This window comes from Balaenoptera physalus (genome assembly GCF_965194825.1).
Source record: "Balaenoptera physalus genome assembly, chromosome: 7".
NCBI classification, from domain to species: Eukaryota; Metazoa; Chordata; class Mammalia; order Artiodactyla; family Balaenopteridae; genus Balaenoptera; species Balaenoptera physalus.
Window position 1 is genome coordinate 31748626 of NC_138886.1, and position 25835 is coordinate 31774460.

The 25835-nt window shown below is 38.7% G+C and overlaps 1 protein-coding gene across 7 annotated transcripts in view; it reads left to right on the top strand.

Annotated features, from left to right (window-relative positions):
- Positions 1 to 8395: 8395 nt before the first annotated feature.
- Positions 8396 to 25835, top strand: part of TEX10 (testis expressed 10) — a 53894-nt gene continuing 36454 nt past the window's right edge. For 2 of the 7 annotated variants that reach the window (XM_082468620.1, XM_082468622.1), the window contains exons 1-5: positions 8396 to 8598; positions 11930 to 12118; positions 13573 to 14285; positions 14678 to 14921; positions 19496 to 19608. In XM_082468620.1, the coding sequence (XP_082324746.1) occupies positions 11939 to 12118; positions 13573 to 14285; positions 14678 to 14921; positions 19496 to 19608 (1250 nt within the window). In that variant the 5' untranslated portion in view covers positions 8396 to 8598; positions 11930 to 11938. Of the gene's footprint in view, positions 8599 to 11929; positions 12119 to 13572; positions 14286 to 14677; positions 14922 to 19495; positions 19609 to 25835 lie in introns of those variants that run through there. The other 5 variants (XM_082468621.1, XR_014265513.1, XM_082468619.1 and 2 more) reach the window with 5 other exon arrangements.

Below are 25835 nucleotides of genomic sequence, written 5' to 3' on the forward strand. Positions count from 1 at the left end.
AATTTGCAGTTTTCCCAACACTTGCAGAAGCAGCCACATAGCACCACCTCAGAGACATTGGCCAGTTGGCACCATGCACCTCTCTGTGGGTCTGACCTCCAGCGCAATGCCCATCTCCAACCTTCTAAATTTTAATAATCCCCACTCCTTCCCTCTGTTCCCCTGTCCCTTGGGTTGGTAGCTGCTTCCTGCAGTTATTTCCTGTGATATCTCAGATCCTCTTTCTGCCGTCTAATCTCTTGAGTACTTGGTTAACAATTCTTTATATTAAATTCTCTCTATTAAAATAGCTGACATGATTTCTGTTTCCCCCAGACCCTGAATGATACTGCTGAATTTTTCAATCTTTTCCTTTAGATTTTTTGCACGTTATGACATGCTTTTGATGTTAGGAATCTCCCAGAGGCCAGTCCCACCTCCCTCCACCACTTTTTACTACTTACAGAAGATCCTTCACATTTCTCAGCTCCTATACAGATAGATACAGTATGAGTTCTGGCGAAAGGGATGTAAACAGAAATGTTATATGCAACTTCCAAGAACTGTCCTTAAACGGAAGGACCATGTCCTTCTCGTTCCCTTCCCTTAATTTGCTGACTGAAATGTGGGTGTGATGGCTGGAGCTAGAACAGCCATCTTGAACCATGAGGTGACCTTGAGACTGGTGAAACAATAGAGAAGTGGCCTGAGCGTTTGAGGACTCGCTGGAGCGGAGCCACCTGATGCCTAGACTGCCTACATCTTGACTTTAATGCTAGGAATTAACATCTCAACTTTAACATGAGAAAGTAAATTGTCTTGTGTTTTACTGTTACGCCCATCAAACTTAATTCTCACAAATACATCTTCTGTAGAGTTTATGTCAGTTTATACTTCCACCAACAACATATGAGAGTGCTACTTCTCCGCAGTGTCAACAACAGGTGTGTTGTCAAATTTTGGATTTGGATAATCTTAAAAGTGAGGAAAAAAAATCTTACTTTTTTTTTTTTAAATTAATTAATTTATTTATTTTTGGCTGTGTTGGGTCTTCGTTTCTGTGCGAGGGCTTTCTCTAGTTGCGGCAAGCAGGGGCCACTCTTCATCGCGGTGCGCGGGCCTCTCACTATCGCGGCCTCTCTTGTTGGGAGCACAGGCTCTAGACGCGCAGGCTCAGTAGTTGTGGCTCACGGGCCTAGTTGCTCCGCGGCATGTGGGATCTTCCCAGACCAGGGCTCGAACCCGTGTCCCCTGCATTGGCAGGCAGATTCTCAACCACTGCGCCACCAGGGAAGCCCCTCCAAAATCTTACTTTTAATTTGCTTTTCTCTTTTTGTGAATCAGGCTGAATATCTTTTATGTAAGGATGATTTATATTTCTTTTTCTGTAAACAGGATGGAAATAAATATTTTTCTATGAAGTACTTGATTTTTTTCTTTGTTTCTAGGAATTCTTTGTATATTAGGAAAATTAATCCTTTACCTGTGATATGAGTTGCAAAATTTTTTTCCAAATTTGTCTTGTCTTTTGACTTTTTTTTTCTCTTTTTTTTGGCGATACAGAAGATTTCTAAAAGTTTTGGGAAAAGCCTGTAATCAAATTTTAAAAACTTTTTCCCTGGCATTTATGTTTTAAGTTCTAGTAGAAATCAAAAGTCATAAAGTAATTCACCCATTTTGTTTTCTGGGACTTTTATGGATTTGTTTTTTAAATTTACGTCTTTGAATGTAACATGTGAAGTATGAGCCCAGCTTTATTTCTTTCCAAATGGCTCCCTATTTGTGCAAACCACTTATGTTTATACCATTGATATGAGATGTTGTCTTTATAATGTACTAAATTCTTATATTTATTTGGTTCTATTTCTAGACTTTGTATTTTGTCCCATTGGTTTGCCTATTCATATGCCAAAACCATATTTGAATCACTGAAGTTTTAAAATATATATCCATATCTAATAAGGTTGGTCCTCCTTATTGCTTTCATTTTTCAAAAATTTGTTGGCTATCCTTCTGTTTAATTTTTCATATACAAATTTTAATCACTTTGTGTAGGTCTAGAAAAAACCCTGTTGACATATTTATAGAGATCTCATTCAATTTACCAATTAATTTAGGGACAGTTGTCATCTATAGGATGTTAAGTATTCTAATCCAATTTCTTATTCAGTCCTAGGAATTTTATCAGTTTTGATTGCTATTGCAAGCAGTGCTTCCTTTTCCATCCTATTGTCTAGTTGGTTATTATTTGTGTATGTGAAGTCTATTGATTTCTGAATGTTAATTTTATATTGCCTCACCCTTTTTGAATTCTCTTATTGTTTTTAGTAGATTTTCAGTTGATTTTTTAGGCATACAATTATATCTGGAAACGTAGACAGTTTTATTTCTTCATTTACAATTCTTACGTCTTGGAATGATTTTGTGGTATAACAGTGGTTGTACTCCTAGTTCCTGGCTGGTCTCCCTCCTTCCTGTCTTTTTTACAAGCCTGGGTCAGCAGCCTTCCTCGCCTTTCTTTGTTACTCAATGTTCTCTGAGTAAATCCCTTTTATAAAGTCAGAACTGGTTCCTTTATCTAAGAAACTTGACTAAAAATTTCATTTTGCACAAATAGGGTCCAATGATACATCAGCAATAAGAATATCTGTTGCCATTTATTGAAGTCTTACAATGTGCCACGCAGTGTGCCAAGTAATTTGCATATAACCTATCAATCAATTCCTAGAGAATGCACTTTTTTTTCCCCACATCTTTATTGGAGTATAAATGCTTTACAATATTGTGTTAGTTTCTGCTGTACAACAAAGTGAATCAGTTATATGTATACATATGTCCCCATATCCCCTCCCTCTTGAATCTCCCTTCCATCCTCCCTATCCCATCCCTCTAGCTTTTCACAAAGCATTGAGTTGATTTCCTTGTGCTATGCAGCAGCTTCCCACTAGCCATCCATATTACATGTGGTAGTGTATATATGTCAATGCTACTCTCTCACTTCATCCCAGCTTCCCCTTCCCCCACTGTGCCCTCCAGTCCATTCTCTAAGTCTGCATCTTTATTCCTGCCCTGCCATTAGGTTAATCAGTACCGCATTTTAAAATTCCATATATATGTATTAACATATGTTATTTGTTTTTCTCTTTCTGACTTACTTCACTCTGTATGACAGATTCTAGATCTATCCACATCACTACAAATAACTCAATTTCATTCCTTTTCATGGCTGCATAATATTCCATTGTATATATGTGCCACATCTTCTTTATCAATTCATCTGTCAATGGACATTTAAGTTGCTTCCATGTCCTGGCTATTGTAAATAGTGCTGCAGTGAACATTGTGGTACATGTCTCTTTTTGAATTATGGTTTTCTCAGGGTATATGCCCAGTAGTGGGATTGCTGGGTCATATGGTAGTTCTATTTTTAGTTTTTTAAGGAACCTCCATACTGTTCTCCATAGAGGCTGTATCAGTTTACATTCCCACCAACAGTGCAGGAGGGTTCCCTTTTCTCCACACCCTTTCCAGCATTTATTGTTTCTAGATTTTTTGATGATGGCCATTCTGACTGGTGTGAGGTGATACCTCATTGTGGTTTTGATTTGCATTTCTCTAATGATTAGTGATGTTGAGCACCTTTTCATGTATTTGTTGGTCATCTGTATATCTTCTTTGGAGAAATGTCTATTTAGGTCTTCCGCCCATTTTTGGATTGGGTTGTTTATTTCTGTGATATTGAGCTGCATGAACTGCTTGTATATTTTGGAGACTACTCCTTTGTCAGTTGCTTCATTTGCAAATATTTTCTCCCATTCTGAGGGTTGTCTTTTCATCTTGTTTATGGTATCCTTTGTTGTGCAAAAGGTTTTAAGTTTCATTAGGTCCCATTTGTTTATTTTTGTTTTTATTTCTCTTACTCTAGAAGGTGAGTCAAAAAGGATCTTGCTGTGATTTATGTCATAGAGTGTTCTGCCTATGTTTTCCTCTAAAAGAGTTTTATAGTGTCTGGCCTTACATTTAGGTCTTTAATCCATTTTGAGTTTATTTTTGTGTATGGTGTTAGGGTGTGTTCTAATTTCATTCTTTAACATGTATCTATCAAGTTTTTCCAGCACCACTTATTAAAGACGCTGTCTTTTCTCCATTGTATATTCTTGCCTCCTTTGTCAAAGATAAGGTGACCATATGTGCATGGGTTTATCTCTGGGCTTTCTATCCTGGTCCATTGAGCTATATTTCTGTCTTTGTGCCAGTACCATACTGTCTTGATTAGTGTAGCTTTGTAGTATAGTCTGAAGTCAGGGAGCCTGATTCCTCCAGCTCCGTTTTTCTTTCTCAAGATTGCTTTAGCTATTTGGGGTCTTTTGTTTCCATACAAATTATGAAATTTTTTGTTCTAGTTCTGTGAATAATGCCATTGGTAATTTGACAGGGATTGCACTGAACCTGTAGATTGCTTTGGGTAGTATAGTCATTTTCACAATATTGATTCTTCCAATCCAGGAGCATGGTGTATCTGTCCATCTGTTTCTGTTATCTTTGATTTCTTTTATCAGTGTTTTATAGTTTTCTGAGTACAGGTCTTCTGCCTCCTTAGGTAGGTTTATTCCTAGGTATTTTATTCTTTTTGTTGAGATGATAAATGGGATTGTTTCCTTAATTTCTCTTCCTGATCTTTCTTTGTTAGTATATAGGAAGAATGCAAGAGATTTCTGGAGAATGCACTTTGAATTCTTGTCCCTGGTTATAGTACCAAATTTGAACTCATCTTTTTACCTTTCTTCAAAGAGTTTCTGCTTTCCGTGTCAGTAGTAGCTCTGAAATGTAAAAGCCAGTTTAATATGTTTATGCTTCTATTATTTGTCTTGACATTATAAAATCAAGTTTATTAGATTAACAGAGGTTTCAATTTTTTTTTTTTTTTTTTTTTTAGCAGTGGTATCCTATTTCCAAAGCAAATATTAATTGGAAGCCCAGTGTAAAGAACAGAGAAGCTCCAAAGTTTAGGTAGATGGTGTGGTAATAAGTTACTTAAGTTAGAATTTTGTGATGCTTCTCAGCATAGACAAAAAAAGAGAGGATGTTCAAATGGTGAAATATGGACATTTCTGGACACAAATCTGTTTTTGTTTTGGCCGCCCCACACAGCTTGTGGAATCTTAGTTCCCCGACCAGGGATCAAACCTGTGCCCCCTGCAGTGGAAGTGCGGAATCCTAACCACTGGACCACCAGGGAATTCCCAGGACATAGATCTTGGTGACTGTTATGGGTTGAATTGTGTCCTTCTGGAAAGATATGTTGAGGTCCTAACCACTAGTACCTCAGAAGGTGACCTTATTTGGAAATAGGGTCTTTACAGAGGTAGTCAAGTTAAAATGAGATCATTAGGGTGGGCCCTAAATGACTGGTGTCCTTATAAAAAGAGGAAATTTGGACACAGACACACACAAAAGGCAGACAATGTGAAGACAGGGAGAATGCCATCTACAAGCCAAGGAACATCTAAGGCTACCTACCAGAAGCTTGGAGAGAGGCATGGACCAGATTTTTCCTCAGAGCTCCCAGAAGGAATCAACCCTGCCAACACCTTGATTTCAGACTTCTGGTATCCAAAACAGAGAGCCAATAAATTTCTTTTGTTTAAGTCACCTAGTTTGTGATACTTGGTTATAGTAGCCCGAGGAAACTGATAGAGGTTTAAGTGGCCAACTGGACAGAATTTTGGAGGTGGAATATCCTACAGATTCTGGAATGCATGTTCACTGTACATGTTTTTCTGGCATGGGTCAAGGACCCTTGATTAGTTATATGCTTGTTATTTATCAAAGGTCTATTCTGGCTCAGCTGAGCAGTCAATTCTTGTAATTATCGAGTTCATTCCTTGGAGTTGGAAATCTATTTTTAGGTACATACTTTTCATGATTTAAACCAGAGGTTGTAAACTGGCAACCTGCTTGTATTTCGTTTGGCCCACCCAGTGTTTTAAAACAGGAAAAAGATGTACTTGCTTACCAGTATTTAAAGATCAGATTTCTTATAAACACTTCTGGATTTCTGATTTTTTCTTGAAAATGAGATATGCATTCCATCATGGCAACAGTTGGCTATTGCTGAAGACCTGCTTCCTTTAGCCAGGCCACATTTCTGTCAGCTGCATTATCACCAGGCCCAATTTGCCACAGGCAAAGAAGCAAGAGTGTTTGGAGTAGAGCAAAAAAGTAGCGAGTGGTAGGAGGAATGCCCAGAGGTTAAGAGGATGTGTCAGAACACGGCACAGTTTGAGGCCATCAAGGACTCTGGTTTTTACTCCAAAAGAAATGGGGAGCTATCGGGAGGTTTTGAGAGAAAGATCTGACTTAGATTTTTAAATAATCACACAACTGCCCTGCGAGGATTAGACTGTAGGGGGAAGACACTAGACTGCAGTCGTGGAAGCAGGGAGACCTGTTCAGAGGCTTTTTGCAGTGATCATGAGACGGCTTCTACTATCATGGTAGCAAGGGAGGTGTGTTAAGTGGTGAAAGTCAGGATGTGTTTGAAGATAGAGTCAACAGGCTCTCCTGATGGCTTAGATGTGAGATGTGAAGGAAGGAAAGAAGCCAGGCCCAAACTCCAAAGGTCTTGGCTTCAGTAACCGGAAGGATGGAGTTGCCGTTTGAGATGAAGAAGCTGTAGGAAGATTAGATTTCAGGGGGAAAATCAGGAATTCCATTTTGGACACATTGACCTTGAGATGTAGAGCAGATGCAAAGAAAATGTTGAGAAAGCTGTCAGATATGAGTCTGGAGTTCAGGGGACTTGTCTGGCTGGCAATAAACCTTTCCTCTTCTGATTTGGTCTCATAACTTTCAATAACATATAATGCCACATAATGCTGATGACTACCAAATACATATGTATTTGTTGGAATCATATTATGTTGGAATGAAGGCAGATTGTGGGGCCTTCCCTGGTGGCGCAGTGGTTAAGAATCCGCCTGCCTAATGCAAGGGACACAGGTTCCATCCCTGGTCTGGGAAGATCCCACATGCCGTGGAGCAACAAAGCTCGTGCGTCACAACGACTGATCCTGTGCTCTAGAGCCCGTGCTCCAGAAGAGAAGCCACCGCAACAGAGAGTAGCCCCCGCTCGCCGCCGCAACTAGAGAAAGCCCTCGCACAGCAACAAAGACCCAACACAGCCAAGTAAATAAATTTATTTAAAAAACAGGCAGATTGTGGTAGTATGGCTGTATTGCCAGGGTGTCTGGGGCTGCCTCTTTGTCTCTGATCATAGAATATGCATGATCTTAGTCCCAGTGCTCGGGTCTCTCCGCACCTCAGACATCATTGCTCTGAATCCCTACCCAGCAAACTGAGGCTCGTTCCTTATCAGCTTTACTGAGTCTTTTTTTTTTTTATACATATATATATTTTAACTTATTTAATTAATTTATTTATTCATTTTTGGCTGCATTGGGTCTTTTGCTGCTGTGCGTGGGCTTTCTCTGGTTGCGGCGAGCGGGGGCTACTCTTCGTTGCGGTGCGTGGGCAGTGGCTTCTCTTGTGGAGCACGGGCTCTAGGCGCGCGGGCTTCAGTAGTTGCGGCACGTGGGCTCAGTAGTTGTGGCTCACGGGCTCTAAAGCGCAGGCTCAGTAATTGTGGCACACGGGCTTAGTTGCAGTCTTCCCAGACCAGGGATCGAACCCATATTCCCTGCATTGGCAGGCGGATTCTTAACCACTGTGCCACCAGGGAAGCCCCTACTGAGTCTTATAATCTGGTAAACTACAGAAACAAATTTGAATCAACTTCTAAAATCCATACCTGGGGCTCTTCCCTCCATGCCACCTGCCAGTCTTTGACAAGGCTATCTTTCAAAGACGCATTTTCTTTGCTTTCTCATCCCCTTTCTAGGCGTTTAAATTTCTCTCTAACTTCCCTGGGCCCACTTGATTTCAGTAGCAGGAACCTCAGTGCTGAGAAACTGAAATATTAGGGAAAATCCTCACCTAAGACTTTCTGGCTCCAGCTACCAGGTGTATTTTGCCCTCTGTCGTCAACTAATTCTTAATTGCTCCATCCAGGTTAAAGGGAATTCTAAGGTCCTTGCAGTCCTAAACTTTTCTCTTTCTCAATTCAGTTCAACTTATACTCATCTTTGAATGTCTCCAGGTCTGAATAACAGTGGTCTAGCGAGGAGAGAAAAGGCATGCTCCCAACTAGCTGTACCAGGGCGACACCCCCCAGAAACGCACGCCGCCCGGGAAGCTCAGGTCTGGACCTAGATCCAAGCTTTGTCCTTGGATCGGGCACTCTCCTCTCTTGGCTTCCCGGAGCGCGGGGGCCTTCCGGCGCCGGCCCCCTCCTCCGTGGGCGGGGCCTACCGCTCCCGCTCCCGCCTCCCCGGCTGCGCGCGGCTGCGGGCCGCGGTCACGTGAGCGCGGCGCGGGGGGGGGAGGGGCCCTGATTTCCGGGCGGCGGAAGGAGACGCCGCCGCGTGAAGACGAGGAGATTTTAAAACACGCTCCGGGACCGAAAGCCTGAGGCCGGTGGCGCACGCCGTCGCCCCGTGGGCTCCTCCTCGGACGCTCTCTCCACCTGCCTCCGTGTCCCGGTCCCGACCGGGCCCTCAGGTGAGCTGCCGCCGCCGGTCTGGCCGGGCCCTCTCCGGGGCGCGGGACGGCAGGCGGAATGGCTCGTGGGGCCGTCGCCCCCCGGTCCGCGGCCCAGGCGGGCAGGGCCGGCTGGGGCCAGTCTGCGCCCCTGCAGAGCCGGGCCTCGGAGCGGAGAGGGGCTGTGCGGGGGCGGGGCGCCCCGCGGGCTTTTGAAGCGCCTCAAGTGACTGGGCGGGGCGGGTTCGCGCGGTTTCGGGTCTAGGAGACTTTTAGGCCGGGGTACGTTGATTGGACCCCGCTTCCCCGACTGTGGTCCTGACCACCGTCCCCGGAAGGAGCAGGAAAGATAGTTTCTTAAAACCGCGGGGTGTTCACTTCTGGGTTGCGGGACCAAAGTCTGGGGGTGGGGATGCGCAGCCGTCTGCTAATCGGCGCTCTCGCCGTCCAGGTGTGGATGGTTAAGCGATCAGTATGAAGCCGGTTCCGTCCATCGGTCCTCTCGAGTCGCCCCAGTCTGTGGTATTTGTTTTTTGGGAAGTCTGGTGCCTCCAATTGGCCCCTTAGGTAGAGTTTGGAGGAATTCGTGAGCGTAAAGGGTTGGAGAGGAAATTACCAAAGGCCGAGTACAGTGTGCTTTCTTGATTCTTTTTTTGGCAGGGGAAAGAAGTTGGAAATCAGGGGAAGGTAATGAGGTGGCAGACAAACTAGCTGGGATTCGGTTCGGTCGAAATCCTGATAGGCTAGAATCTCCCTTTTGTTGAAATTAGAAGGCCTGCAGCTGGAGTTTATGAAATTCAGTTTTAAAGCTTTTGAGGCGCACCTGGTCTAGTGATGTGAGAGCTCAGCCTCTGAGGCTGGACCTCCTACCTTCTTATTCGATACCAGCTACTATAAAAGTGGCTTAGTCGGACTGTTTGATTTGCTGTACTACGAAAAATCTTTATTTTAAGCGAAAATAACATAAGTTGCTGTAGAACTTTTAATTCCTAGTATAAAAATGTTCCCTGTGTACCAGGAAAATCTTACTAGCTTGAAGAGTCATGAAGGGGCGATAAGCCCACTTTTCCTAACGGAGAGAGAACGGTAGAGTGATTAATACAAAGTGGTGGGTAATATGGCATCAGCTTGACAGTAGACTGTATGTTGGACACTGATCAGATAGTTAGTGGCTAAAGATAGCATAGGGAATTGGGGGGTGGAGGGTTAATTGATCGATTTTTCTGAATGTCTTGTTCCATATATTTTCGTCTCTGGTACTAGCTAGTAATAAAATTGTAGGGAAAACTCACAAAATGTGCTTGCTTAATTAACAGAGACCAGGTGAGTATTAGGGCCTTAGTTTTTACTTACTCATTTTTTACACTAGAATAACTAGAGGTGTGGGTGGGATGAAAATTTAGTATTGGGATAAATAAAGCAAGCCATTTTGCCACTTTTTTCCAATCCTCACCTGAGTTGCAGTATATATAACATAAAGTTGGTTTTGCAGAGTTCAGTCTTGTTTATGAATCCCTCTTCAACTCCTTAATAAGGGACTGACAAACCTTTCTGAGCTATGTCTTTAAAATGGTTTTAGTACCACCTTCTTCACATGGTCTTGTGAGAATTGAAAGCTATTGTGCATCTAATATTATGCTTGGTATTTACTGGTCCTGAGACTAAGAAAATATACATGTTTGTGCTTATAGCATATCTGTAAGTGTGTCAGGCACAGTTCTGAGTGTTTTACAGATATGAGCTCATTTGCTCCTCATTCATCCTACCTCATAACAACTGTATGAGGTAAGCATTATTATTATCCCTGTCTTGTAGATAAAAACTGAGGCACGGTGGTTAACGATGGCTAGAAAGTGGGAGAGTCTGGTTAAGAACCTAGTCACTCTGAGTCTTGAATCTGCTCTTAACCTGTGTAGCCAAACCCTAGATCACGGGGCTCTAATGTAGTAAAACCTTGCAATCATGTGAATTTGGATATAATGTCATAGGTGATTGGCTTCTGGATTCCTAGAATTTGAGCTGTCTGGTCTTGCACCAGCCATTTTATTAATCTCACAATAATGCAAACCTTCATCTTAGTCAAATTTTTTGGACTCCCATGTGTAGCATTGTAACTTAAAAAAAAATAGCTAGGGATAGGATAATTATGACAGATCAGGAGAAGTTTTATTTATTCCAGAGATACCTACTGCAGTGGGTGTACAGTGCAAGGCAGAATTCATTATTTTTGTAGTGTGTGGAAAAGGCTTCAAGAAGCGCTGAGCTAATTCCAGGTATAGGAGGCTCTTTTTTAGATAGAGGTTAGTTTGTGGAAAAATAAAGCTGGAGAGGAAGTTAGGAAGGACCGAATACGTCAAGCCAAGGTGTTTTTACTGTAAGCAAGTAAAAGGAGCAGCTGAAAGCTTCTGAGCTTTGGTCAGATCTGTGTTTAGAAAGAGTCCCCTGGTGATTCTCTACCAAATGGACCATGGGGTAGACACTAGAGACAAGGCAAGGATTCTGGTGGGGGAACTGTTAACAGTCTTGGGTAGAGATAAAGGACTTAAGAAGGGGCCTGGGAATGGGTAGGAGGCACAGATCAAAGATTTTGTGTGTAATTGGGATGATTTGGATGTAAGTTGAAAGAATGTGGTGAAGAGGGGGAAGTGCAAGATGACAGGGTTATACCTGAGTTATTTATTATAATAGTGGCCTAGCTGGTCTTTGTTCCTTATTCCTTTGTTACACTATATTTGCTTTTATACTGATTTTTCTCCTGCTTTTTTGTTTACTGTTTATATCTAGTCTGAACTTTTCCTGGTGTTCACAATGCTGGTACTTTCATTTTTGCCTATACCAGGCTTATCCCTACTCCTGATCCATACTGTTTTCCTTGCTCATGAAATGCTCATTAACTGTCCTTGATGCATATCTGAATCTTACCCATTTTCAAGCACCCAGCTTAGGTTCATGAAACTTTTCCTAACTATTACAGGCTGCATTAAATAATAACATTGGTTTTCAGACTTTGTTTTGCTAGGGTTTCTTGGGGGCTTCTGGGGGCCAGGAGCTTCCCCGCACGTGCAAGGTGTATCTATAGCAACTCTGTGCTGCCTCCCCCTCATCCTACGGGCACAAAAAATTTTTCAGAAGTTTTCTTTTTTTTTTTATTGAAGTATATATATTAATTGAAGTATACAAAAGTTTTCTATTTAGCACATTGCCCAACCAAAGGTCCTGTTTAGAACATTGCTTGACAAAAGGTTCCATGGCCAAAAATATCTCTTGACTAAACTGATTTTTTTTTTTACTTCATAAAGGTAATTTATCTTTGTCTTTATTGATTGTTTTTAAATTAATTCTTTCATCATAGCACTCAAGAATGACCAAAAAAAGAAAACGCCAAGATGATTTTCAAAAAGTAAAACTAAAAGTTGGTAAAAAGAAGCCCAGGTTAGAAAATGCCACTGTTACAAACTTTAAAACGAAGACTATACATTTGCCTGACCAACTCAAAGAGGATGGAACACTTCCAACAAACAACAGAAAACTTAACATTAAGGTAAATCGTAAATATTATTTTGATAAAGTAGTATTTTCCTTGAAATCATCTAGGATGTTATATTTTTGTGAAAAGTTTTAACTCTTAGGGTTTATTAATGGCTAAAGATTGGAGTTTATCTGTCACCCAAATCTGATGTTGCCACTGCAGCTTTCCCACTTCCTCCAGAAAGACTTGCTCAGCTAAAGTCAAAGTGATTTCTCCCTTTTATATTTATTTGATGATTTAATATGTCATCTGGAAATAATTTATGTATTTAACTTTTTGATGCATCAAGTTTTTGATGTGACAGTTTTTTAGCTGTTTCTATAGCACATTAAGATAGGATCCTGTCTTATCCATTTTTGAACCCTTATAGTATGTAGTTTATTCCAGACTCATAGTGAATGTGTGAAGTTAATTGAAATTTGAGCAGTGGTTTTGCTTAAAAATTTAACAGCTTTATTGAAATGTAATTTACACAAAATAAAATTTATCATTTTAGAGTGGACAATTCAGTGGTTTTTAATGTATTTACATTGTTATGCTACTATCACAATAATCTAATTTCAGAACATTTTTGTCACTTCAGAAAGAAACCTTATACCTATTAGAAGTCATTCTCCATTCCTTCCCCCCACTAGACAGACACTGATCTATCTGTAAAGATTTGCTTATTCTAGACAATTCATATAAATGGAATCATACGAAATGTGGTCTGTTATTACTGGTCTTTCACTTAGCATGTTTTTGAGGTTCATCTGTGTTGTAGCATGTATCAGAACAGTACTTCATTCCTTTGTATTGTCAGATAGTATTCCACTGCAGGGCTATGTCATATTTTTTCACTCATCAGTTGATGGGCATTTGGTTGTTCCCACTTTTTGACTCTTATGAATAATGCTGTTATGAACATTTGTGAACAAATCTTTGTGAAGATATACATTTTCTAGTTTTGCTTTTTAATCTCTGAAGGTTAAATAATGTCAAAAGGTATTTGAAGTTATTGTTTATTTACAGATTATATAAATTATTCCACAAATAAAATTGCCAATTGTTGTACTCTGATTAAAATACACAGACACCCTGAAAGACCACTTAAAATAGGTAGAATATAGGTATAAATACATATTTGGTACATAGTAGGTCTTTAAGTGGTGGTGATGATTGCTGTCATTTTAAATGATAGTGTGCCTAATCCTGCGTAGTTTCAAAAAGAGAAAATTCTGACTGAAAGTTATTATGCTTTTATTAAGCTAAAGCTATGCTAAAGATAAAACTTTCTGATCTTAACAAAAGCTTCATTTTTCTAAAAGTAACATTTTGAAATACTTACCAAAGCAGTCTCCAACCCCCCACCCCCACTGGAGTGTCGGTTTATTAGCATAGTTTTAGTTAGCATGCTTATTTGAAAATGATATAATGTGTATGTATATGTATATACCTAAAGCTTGTGTTTTTATTTTTATTTATAGGATTTGCTGTCACAGATGCATCACTACAATGCTGGGGTTAAACAAAGTGCTCTTCTTGGACTTAAAGACCTTTTGTCTCAATACCCATTTATAATTGATGCACACCTTTCAAACATATTAAGTGAAGTGACTGCTGTGTTTACAGATAAAGATGCTAATGTACGATTAGCAGCAGTTCAACTTCTTCAATTCCTGGCCCCCAAAATACGAGCTGAACAAATTTCTCCATTTTTTCCTTTGGTAAGTGCCCATCTCTCTAGTGCCATGACTCACATTACTGAAGGAATTCAGGAGGACTCTTTAAAAGTTTTGGACATTCTGCTGGAACAGTACCCAGCTCTAATTACTGGCCGTAGCAGTATATTGCTTAAGAATTTTGTAGAACTTATTTCTCATCAGCAGCTGTCCAAAGGACTGGTAAATAGAGACAGATCCCAGTCCTGGATACTTTCTGTAAATCCTAATCGGAGACTCACTTCTCAGCAGTGGAGGCTGAAAGTCTTAGTGAGACTCAGTAAATTCCTTCAGGCCTTGGCAGATGGATCCAGTAGGGTGAGAGAAAGTGAAGGACTTCAGGAACAAAAAGAAAATCCCCATGCCACTAGCAACTCCATTTTTATCAACTGGAAGGAACATGCCAACGACCAGCAACACATCCAGGTTTATGAAAATGGGGGTTCACAGCCAAATGTCAGTTCACAGTTCAGGCTACGGTAAGAAGGATTTCAGTTATGTCCACACTCAGTTTTCCTATATTGAATTATAACTGCTGACCGTTGATGGCTAATGGTGGGAAGACATGCAGTTGTCTTCTGTAGTTTCATATAGTTACTCATAATTTGATTTTATTTACTGATGGGAGGAGTCATTTCAAAGTATATTAATTTACTCATTTGTAGCAAAGCCTAATGAAAAGTAAAAAATTATAGTCTTTTGGCTTTGTCATCTTAGAATTCTGTTTTTCTTCCTAGTGTTGATCAATGTAATTATCAATTCATGGTGCTTCATTTTGCTGGTACTTTATATTTTAAGGTTTAAATTAAGAAAGGAATAATATTTTTTAATTAAATTAAAAAATTTTTTTATTCTTACCTTTCCTTGTTAGGTACCTGGTTGGAGGACTAGGCAGTGTGGATGAAGGCCTGTCATCTACTGAAAACCTGAAAGGATTTATTGAGATAATAATTCCATTGCTAATTGAGTGTTGGATTGAAGCTGTGCCTCCACAACTAGCTGCTTCTGTTGGAAATGGTATAGAACGAGAACCTCTGCAGGTTATGCAGCAAGTTCTTAACATTATTTCCCTTCTGTGGAAACTCTCTAAACAGCATGATGAGACCCATAAATTGGTGAGAACTAATAGGTTCTTTATTTTCTGAGTAATGCCTTTTATCATGACAAATTAGAAATCAGCATATTACTACTAATTGGTTATGCATTTTCCAAAAAATTCCCGGGGTTTAACTGTAAACTTATTTCTTACATTTGCTCAAAACTACAAATTAAAACAGTTTTGCGAGTTTATTATCTGTATGTTTAAATTTTTAAGCGAAATGCATAACTGTGCTTGATTTCATTTGTTTTTATTAGCTGTAATTCACAATTGTGTTATAATGTATTGTTTATGGCAGATTGATTATGTAGGAACATTCTAGTTTCTGGAGACCTCTTACAGGATTTAAAAAGTGGCTTATTAAGTAGTCTCTTCCAGTTTGTGCCATGTTACCAAGTTTATGGTAAGAAATGGACCAAACTGAAGATCTCATAATCAACCCTGAGAAGTTTTTAAACTACTACGTTTTAGGGAAGAAGCTACACACAGATTTGCTTAGTGTATGCTTTTTTGTTTTTTCTTGATAAAGGATGTAAGATCAGAAAACATTTCTTAAAGTTACCTTTACTGTAGGTAAGCTGTAGTTGTAGGTATGGTGTGAGTGAAGTTAACCTAAGTAATTCCAAGTCATAGGACAGTTTCTTGCTAGAAAGCTGATAGCAAAGACATATTTCTTGATGAGTAAATTTATCTCCTATTTGGGGAGAATTGAGTGTTGGTGGCTTTTTTAAAGTGTTATGTTGTAGTGAATATAATATATAGTGCATGGAGCAAGTAAGGAAGAACAAGCTCTAAGATTAATTGGTGCTGGATTAATGTGGTTAATCTTAAAAAGGGTAGCTGCAGGACCAGTCCTGAAGCTTGAAGCATCTGTTTTACAGAAGAGTTTCTGCAAGGACTTGACAAGGCAGGTTTGAATCCTTGAAGTTGCCTGCATACGTCCGTAACTGGCAAGGCAGTTTTTTAGTTTTATTTAGTTCTTTTTATTTCATTCAAGCTCACGAGTTAGTAAGACACATAAAATAAGACTGGGGTAAATTGTAATAGTATTTCATAATCTTGAAAAGCATTACAGAATTGTACTAAGGTGTGTGTTTCTTTTAAGAGCTTACTCTATCGCTATTAACCCATTACCCATCATTCTGTAGGGATGTTTTATGAATTGCTTTCTCAGATAGGATGGCATTTTGTTGATTAGAATTTTGAACCTGTTTTATGATTTATTGCATAAATTGGCAGAGTGATCATGGTTAGGGGTATTGTATATGATTTTATGAAAGTGAAGCTTGTTCTCCTTTATGGCAATTAATCTGTGATCATAGGCTAGTTACAGTAATAATTCATGAAGCTTCTTAGAAAATATATATATTATTTGGAGTCTTGAATGGCTGTATTTTCATCTGAAAGGCTAAGATAAGAAGTAAAAGTAATGATATTCAGTGTGATCTTAAGTACTAGGCTTTCTTTCATTTTTGGAAAGCTGAAAAATAAAATTCCAGGCATTTTGGTGTTTGTTTTTTCATGGGCACTGGTTAATGTTTATTATTGCTTTAGTAATAGTATTTGTAATTAGGATGGTAGGACTAAATGCAAAATCATTAATTGTGCTAGTTTTGGATCATCTACTGTCATTCAGATGATACTGACAAAGGATCTAAACACTGCCTTAATTTTAAGGATATTTAAAGTAGCTATATTCAGAGCTATTCTGTGGTATTATAACATGACTATATTTATTAGCAGTCCATTAACATAGGATACCAAATTCAGAAGACTGGTTTGCCTAGACTGTTGAAGGTTATATAGAGTACTGAATTGGGATACTGTATAAAATTGAAATAAACCGAGGTGGTTAATTCAAATAGGAATAGTATTTAAAAGCATCCACTGGTAGAATTCGCTAATTTACCCTGGCAAATTTGTTATTTCGAACTATAATAACTAGATAAGGTAAGATCTATTATCTTAGAATGTATGTTATATCAGGTGACATTAAAATGCACGTTAGTTTATTTTTTTTACCATTCCCACTGTTAGTTCCTCTCTCTCATTCACCTTCAGTTATAGCTTAGTAGTTAAGGTATTGGGTGACCTGTAACAGCTCAAACTTTAGGAGGAATGAAATGGCATTCCTTGGTCTTAAATTCTAATTATGTAGCACAGGCTGAATTGTAGCTCTTTTCTCTCAGAAAATGTGTAGGTTTTCTATTGATAAATTGGCGTCTGTATTAGGTGCAACCTTAGGGTCACTGACCACTTACTTTTAGGTTTTGCTAAATGCATGTAGTGTGTTCGTATTTTGCTGCAAAGTTGAGAAATTTCATTTTTATCCAAGTAGTATTCTTTTAAACCTTTTTAGGAATTTGAAATCTTTCATCTTTGCTTTGAAAAGAAATCTCAAGTTACATTAAATCTTATTTGCAGTGGTTGAGTACTCAGATCCTTACTGAGGTTGCTTATTTCTGATATACTGTGTGTATCCTTAATATATAGCTAGTTTTAAAAATGAAATACAATTTAACATTAACTTTTTAATTAACTTTGGTTTTTGGAGCCCTGTATTAATAGCTTCAGGTTAGTATTATAATTTTACACTGTAGAAATTTTGTTGTGTCTTAGCTTTGTGTTTTAATGCTTGCTACTTTTTGTCCAAATGTTTCATTATTGTTGTCTTTTTACCATGAAGATTAGAATTTGTGAAGAAAAGTTAGATGTAATCATGTGTCAAAGATTTATTGAGCATGTATAAATGTGGGTCTTTAATTAAAATTCAGTTCCTCAGTAAACACTAGCCACATTTCAGGTGCTCAGTAGCTTCAGGTGGCAGTGGCTACTGTACTGGACAGCATAGATACAGAACAACTCCATCATTGCAGAAAGGTCTTTTGAATAGCACTGCTCTGCAGTGTGCCAGGTTCTGTTCTAGGCTCTGGGAATACAGAGATGAACATGACTGACAAGGTGAGTACTTAGCTCTTGGTAGGGTTGATGGATGGTAAACAAATAGGTGATGTCGTTATTAGGAATAAAGATGCAAGTGGGGTAAAGGGAGAACATATGATGGAACAGTGGGGGGGAGCTATTTTAAATAGGTCAGGAAATGCTTTCTTGATATTTAAATGTCACTGAATGAAGTGAAGGACCAAGTCTTGTGAAGACCTGTGGGAAGGACTTTCTAGGCACAGGGAACAGCAAGTGAAAATTCCTGAAGTGAGAACAAATTTGACATATTTGAGGAATGGCAGGAAGTCCTGTGCAAGTGAGGTACTAGGAAAATGGTAGATGATGAGGGAGAAAAAGTGACAGTAGCCAGATCATATGGTACCCTGTGGTAAAGAGTTTGGATTTTAACCTGAGTGCGGTGAAAAGACATTGGAGGGTTTGAGCAGAGGAGTGGCATGATCTAAATTATGTTTATTTAATTTAATATGTCAGATTTACAAATAAAACACTAATGAACTCCCACGTACTCACTATCCAGCTCTAGCAAAACTGGAGGCCAAACTCAGACCATTGATCCCATGGATGACTAGTCCTGCCCTACATACACACCTATTTCCTTTATCCTTTCCTGTATTATTTTGAAGTGTGATTTATGTTTTAACAAGATCACCCTGGCTGCTATGTAGATTATTGTGTTTAGGGGGAGCAAGACGAAAAGCAAGGAGACCATTGGGAGGCTGTTACAGTAATCTAGGTAAGAGGTAATGGTGGCTTGGAGTAGAATGGTAGCTAGTGGTTGAAGTGATGAGAAACAGCTGGATTCTGACAAAGCCAACAGGACAGATGGTGTGCATAGTGAAGAAAAGAGGAGCAAGGGTGATCCCTGTGTTACGCTTCCAATGACAGTGTGACTACCTGTGAGGAGAGTTCAGTTTATTCATTTTAAACTTAAGATGCCTGTTAGAAGTCTAAGAAAAGTTGTCAAGTACACATTTTTAGGTTGGGGAGAAGAGAAGAATCCAGTGGAGGTAACTAAGGAGATGTAGGGTGACTAGCTATTTTAGCACCTCAAGTCCCACAAGCCAAGCAGCCCCTCAGTCCCTGGCAAAATGGAATGATTGGTTCTGTGGATAGCAGGAAATAAGAGTGTTGTAATCTGAAATTAAGACAGCGTTTCAAGTAGGAGAAAATGATACATTGACGAATACTGCTGAGCAATTTTAGAGAAGTGCATTGCTTTGTGAAAGTGTTAAATACCTTTAATGGGCAATAGAATTGCTAGGGAATGGAGTTACAGTTAAGTGGAACACTAGGTTGAAGACTTTCTTGTATATTTTGTAAATATTAGTTCAGATTCAGAATTTTCTTAACTCTTATTTACTTCCTCCCTTTTTTCTCCTTTTTAAACAGATAAAATGCAAGTAAAAATAATTAAATAAAAGCACCAAAAAGATGAAAATTGGATGGCCTAACAGTTAATTCTGACTTTAAGATTTATTTACATATTGTATCATTAGCAGAAGGTGTATTGTAATGGTAAATTTATAGTTGAATATTGACAAGTTGTTAGATTTCTGCTTAAAGTCTTATTTGTCATTTTAAGTTATTGTTTCTTATAGATTTTCTGATCTTTGCTTATTTTACTAGGAGTCATGGCTTCGAAAGAATTATCTTACTGATTTCAAACACCATTTCATGAGTAATTTTCCATATGCCTTAAAAGAAATAACCAAGCACAGAAGGAAAGAGATAAACAAAAGGTACTGCCATTCTTTTCCACTGGTTAACCTAAAATTATCAGAAAATAATTAGCCTTAAACTGGAACTTTCTATGCTGTGAGGTGATTTTGTCTAGATTTTGTCAAATAGAGATAAAAGCAGTAGTATGGCTGATCTTGAGCAAGTCACTTTAAGCCCTGGGACTTCCAATTTTACTTACTTTCATTTTTATTTTTTTAATCTTTAAAGTGAATGTTTTGTGCTAAATGAATGTCAGGTATCAAATTATGTAGATATGAATTTAATAAAATTTGCCGAGGTGGGTGATTTATTTGTGAGAGGTACTATGTAATTATTGAATTTTTAGGTGAGAGAGTATCTTAAAGGTCATTAGTTCATTTGTACATGAGGAAACTGGTAATGAAACTAATATCAGTATCCTGAAGAAAGAGGGATAATTGGAGAAAAACAGTTCTCTTTTCTAAAATAAATTTATGGATTAGAAGATGGAGTTTAAAAAAAAATGTAAGCCGGAAGTTATTTAAAATGTTTACCTCAAGTGAGAGCAGATAAATGTAAAAACAAATTGTCTAGTAAAATTTGACAAGCAGGGCTTCCCTGGTGGCGCAGTGGTTAAGAATCCGCCTGCCCATGCAGGGGACACGGGTTTGAGCCCTGGTCCGGGAAGATCCCACATGCCGCGGAGCAGCTGAGCCCGTGCGCCACAACTGCTGAGCCTGCGCTCTAGAACCTGTGTGCCGCAACTGCTGAAGCCCGCGCACCTAGAGCCCATGCTCCGCAACAAGAGAAGCCACCGTAATAAAAAAGCCCTCACACCGCAACGAAGAGTAGCTCCCGCTCACTGCATCTAGAGAAAGCCTGCGCACAGCAACGAAGAGCCAACACAGCCAAAAATAAATAAGATAAAGAAATTAAAAAAAAATAGTCTACAGGTTTCTTAAAAAAAAAAAAAATTGACAAACAGATAACAAGCTAGAACACGAAAGGTGCAGTTCCCCACCATGAGCAAACACTTGAAGGGATCTTGAAGTCTGTCAGAAGGTTCTTAAATTTATCAAAAGAAAGAAACTATGTGGAGAATCAGGCTCATGGAGCAGAGTTCAGAGGATATGCTCAGAAGTGATAAGTCTAGTGGTAAGTCTATTGTAGGCAGATGAACTTTTCATTCATTCACTAAATAATTATTTTGGTTGCAAAGTATTATGACATAATCAGATGTCTTAAGGTATACTCCTTGTTCTCTTAAGTGATTTCATAAATTGCTAAAATCGGTACAAAGTCTTAAAATTGATAAAAGTATGTGTCATGGTCTAGTCAGGAGATGGAAATCACACCAGTGATTTTAACAGAGAATTTAATACAAACAGTTTTTAACTAGGTATTAAAGAAGTGGAAAGACAAAAGGGAACAGTAAGGTATTGTGGAGGTAGCACCTACAGGAAGCGGCTACTGCCTCTAGATTGGGAGAACAAAGAGAAGAGGGGAAGAAGTTTGGAGGAAAGTCTGTCTGGAGCCAAAGCTCAGACCTCTAGGAAGGGGGTTGGTGCTCAGCTGGTGCTAATGTCTTTGAGAGCACAAGAGGGGCCCTGTGGGGCAGGGGTCCAGGATTTGGCAACAGGGGTTCTGGCTGGCTGGTGCTGGTGTTTCTAGGGGCATGATGATGCTGGTTCTGTGTCAGAAAAACCACAAAGTGGAACCAACTGTGACTACTAGAATGAACTGCTGCTGGCTTCTAGAAGAGTTGTTGGGTTGCACTGGTGGCAAAGGGAAGCAAAAGTAGGACTAGGAAGCAAACAGAAAGGAAAGTGTCCCATTTTCCTCTTATAGCTTTCCAGTCTCTAGTACTCCCTTATTGGCAGAGCCTAACAAGAAGCCAGCTGTAAAGGAAAAAATGTGGCTCAGTTCCAGGATCACAAAGCAGAGTGTAGAAGGGTGGTTTTGAAGCTGAGAAACAATAGCTCAATAACTTGCAGGAGAAAAAGTGAATTTACATATTTAACACAAGGCGTATGTAAGTGTCATTAGGACTTTACAATTAAGAAGTGCTGTAGGAATTCATAGGAAGAGACATCCTTGTTAGGATAAACAGACAAAGCTGTGTTAGAGGGTAGTATTTGAGCATGGATATGATTTTAGCAGGCAGAAGTGAAGCAAGGGATGATAGATTACACTAACTGGAGGAGATAGCATATGAGAAAGCTGTAGGGTTAGGTAATGGAGAACATGGGACCGATCTGGGTCAAATCTGGTTTCTGCTGTTGACTAGCCTTGATGCTGAAAGTCATTTCTTGTCTCTGAACTTCGTTTATCTTTCATCCTTGATCCTTTTGGCATTGAAGACTATTGGTTGGATCAAAACCATGTTTTAGGAATATTAATTTAGAGTTTCTGGAGTTGGAGGGGACAGAGAATCAAATAGGGAGATACTTTCTTGAGCAAGTAGGTTGTTAGGGTTTGTTTCTTCCAGATACAATTTTCTTACTAAAGCAAAAGTTTTTAATCAGGTGTGTGGATAAGCTTCAGAATATCCTTGAACTCGTGAATAGAATTGTATGTATGTATATTTTGTCCAGTAAGAGGTTTCAGATATAATTTTCATCAAAATGAGATTAAATAATGGTTAAGATGTTTGGAATTTGGTAGACCATTAAATGTAAGTAAATTATTCAAGAGTATATGGGTATACTGTCATTATTCACTTTACTGGACACTTAATATGTTTAAGGCAGTTACTATATCAGGTGCTGAGCATTTAGTGGAAAAGGAGATAGGTAAGCCAGTTCTCATGGAGTACAGTCTAGTAAGGGAGACTTTATTTCTATGATTCTTTTCAGTGACCAACTGTGATAAGATCAGTGAAAAAGAATGTAGGGTAATGTAAGAGTATATGATAAGAAGCTGGTCCTGCTCTTTCATGGGGGGAGTAGAGTCCTAGGGAATGCTGCCCTGATGAAGTGGTTTGTGCCAAGATACAAAAGGTGAAAAAAAGGGTATGAAGAGGCCGAGGTGGTGAAATTGTGGAATTTTTAACAAAAGTGAATTGGCAGTATAATTTATTCTTTGTAAATTTCCCCAGTGATTTGTTTTTAGGGACCACAGGCTGCTATTGTATTGAGTTGGCCAAAATACTTCCATAAGGAAGTGCGTTGAATATTTAGCAGATAGCCTGTGGAGGGCAACACGGGTTAAAGTTAGGGGAGCCAACAATGGTCTAGGCCAGTGGTCTTCATACTTACTCATGTACTCCCAGTTAATATTTGACCTGATGTCTAAATTTTTTAAATCTTAGGTTGAAATGCAGAGTTACAAAGGATGTTGTTTATTATTATTGTGGTAAAATATATATAACGTAAAATTTAGCATTTTAACCATTTTTAATTGTATAGTTGAGTGGCATTAAATACATTCCCATTGTTGTGCAACCATCACCACCATCCATCTCTAGAACTTTTTCATGTTCCCAAACTGAAACTCAGTACATGTTAAGCAGTAACTCCCCATGCTCCCCTTCCCCCAGCTCCTGGGAACCACTCTTCTACTTTTTTGCTTCTATTAATTTGACTTTTTTAGGTGCCTCTTGTCAGTAGAATCATACAATATTGTTTTGTGTCTGGCTTAATTTCTCTTACCATGATATCTCAAGGTTTATTCATGTTGTAGCACTACTAGCATTTCATTCCTTTTTTTTTTTTTTTTTGAAGTGGAGTTTATTTTTTAGAGCAGTTTTAGATTCATAGTAAAATTGAACAGAAAGAATAAAGTTCTCATATGCTGTACTCCTGCCCCCACAGATGCATAGCCTCCCTCGTTGTTGGCGTCCCACCCCACAGTTACATATGTGTTGTAATCTATGAACCTAAGTTGACGCATCATTAACACTTAAAGTCCATAGTTTATGTTAGGGTTCACTCTTGGTGTTGTACATGCTGTGAGTTTTGACAAATGTGTAATGACACGTACCCGCCATTATAGTATCATACATGATATTTTCACTGTCCTAAAAATCCTCTGTGCTTTGCCTATTCATCCTACCTTCCCCCATGTTTTTTTCATGGTTTGATAGCTCATTTCTTTTTAGTGCTAAATAATATTCCATTATATGGATGTGTTTATCCATTCACCTACTGAAGAACCTCTTGGTTGCTTCCACATTTTCATTACTTTTTAAGGCTAAATCTTCCATTGTATGTATATATCATATTTTATCTATTCATCTGTCAATGGACATTTGGGTGGTCTCTACCTTTTGGCTATTTTGAATTATGCTGCTATGAATATTGGTCTCCAAATAGCTGTTCCAATCCCTGCTTTCAATTTTTTTGTGTGTATCAAAGGTTATAACTTTGGCATTACTGAAAATAGGGACATTTTAAAAATTCAGTGTAGTTGAGTGGTCTTTAAGAAAGCTTTCTTCTTGTACTCATCCTTTATTAGTTTATACGGTGATTATTCTAATGAGGTAATTCTAATATGTGCTGGGAACAGATAACAGCTAAGTCTTGCCTTTGGCTTACGAATCAGCTTGTGAGAGGGAAAAGTTCACTGCTGACTAGAGTAGCCTAATAGTTGGGAAGATTTTCCAGTGTGCTGGGAAAATTATTTTTTCAGAGGGATTGGAGAGCTTTGATTGATTTAGCAAGTTGAGATTAACTAAATGGTGGCTGGGTGGTTCGGAATCTATTGCAAAGTGTATTGGGAGAGGCTGATTTTCTCTTTATGGTAGTGATAGAAAGTTTCTTTTAGAAATACTTGTTTTTAAAAAGTGAGCTATATTAAAGAAACAGCGGGTAAATAATAGTTCAGACAGTATGTGAATGATTACATTTTAGAAAAATGTACTAACAAGTAGATTCTTTGTGGGAACCTGAGGATAGAATAAGCCCCAGAGAAAGACAGTGCAGTAGGAATTGAGCACAGTCGACCCTTGAACAGCTCTGGGGTTGGGGTGCTGACCCTCTGTGCAGTGGAAAATCCACATAGAACTTTACAGCCCTTCATATCCTTGGTTCCACATCCTCATATTCAACCAACTGGGGATTGTGTAGTACTGTAGTTCGTATTTATTGAAAAAAAATCTGTGTATAGGTGGTCCCACGCAGTTCAGATCCATGTTGTTCAAGGGTTAACTGTACTTAAGCCGAAATCAAAAGGAAATTGACTTGCAGTTTCATCTATAGAAGAAATCTGGGCTTCCTGTAATTGAACAGAAATGTTTGTTAAGGCTAAAAGAAAAGATCATCTGGGACAGTATAGAAGGTTACTTAGTAAAAAGAAATTTGTTGAATGTATTGTACAAGCATACCTCATTTTATTTTGTTTTGCTTCTTTGCCCTTGGCAGATAGTGCATAATTTTTTATAAATTGAAGGTTTGCGGCAACCCTGCATTGAGCAAGTCTGTTGGCGTCATTTTTCTAACAGCATTTGCTCACTTCATTCATGTCTCTCTGTCACATTTTGGTAATTCTTGGAATATTTCAAACTTTTTCATTATTATTATATTTGTTATAGTGATCTGTCATCAGTGATCTTTGATGTTACTACTGTGGCTCACTGAAGGCTCAGATGGTGGTTAGCATTTTTTACCAATAAAGTATTTTTTAATTAAGGTATGTACATTTTTTTTAAAGCATGATGCTATTGCACATTTAATAGACCACAGGTGAGAAATTGCTGTAGTGCCATTTTTCTCCTTTCCTTTAAAGACTCTAATTGAATGTATGTTAGACCTGCTTACTGAATTTTCTACCTATTTCTCTTGTCTTTATCTCATATCTTCCAGGTTTTAATTTTTTAGTTTTGTTCAGTTGTATTCAAACATATATTTGTTGAATTTGTTTTCTGTTTTTATTTTTCAGTTTTAGACTTTCTGTGCAGTTATTCCAGCATCTTTTGTTGAAAAGACTATCCTTTCTCCGTTGGGTTGCTTCTGCTCCTTTGTCTAAGATCATCAGTTGACTGTACTTTGTAGGCCTATTTTAGAGCTGTTCCATTAACCTGTGTTTGTCTGTTCTTTCACCAATACTATGCTGTCTTGATTACTGTAGTTGTAAGTCTTGAAATTGAGTAGTATGAGTCCTCCAACTTTGTTCTGCTTCAGTTTTGGGTAGTCTAGGTTTTTGTCTTTCTGTATAAACTTTAGAATCAATTTGTCGATAACTACAAAATAACTTGCTGGGATTTTGATTGGAATTGCGTTGACTCTATAGATCTAGTTGGGAAAAATTGTTACTTTGGCTGCTGAGATGA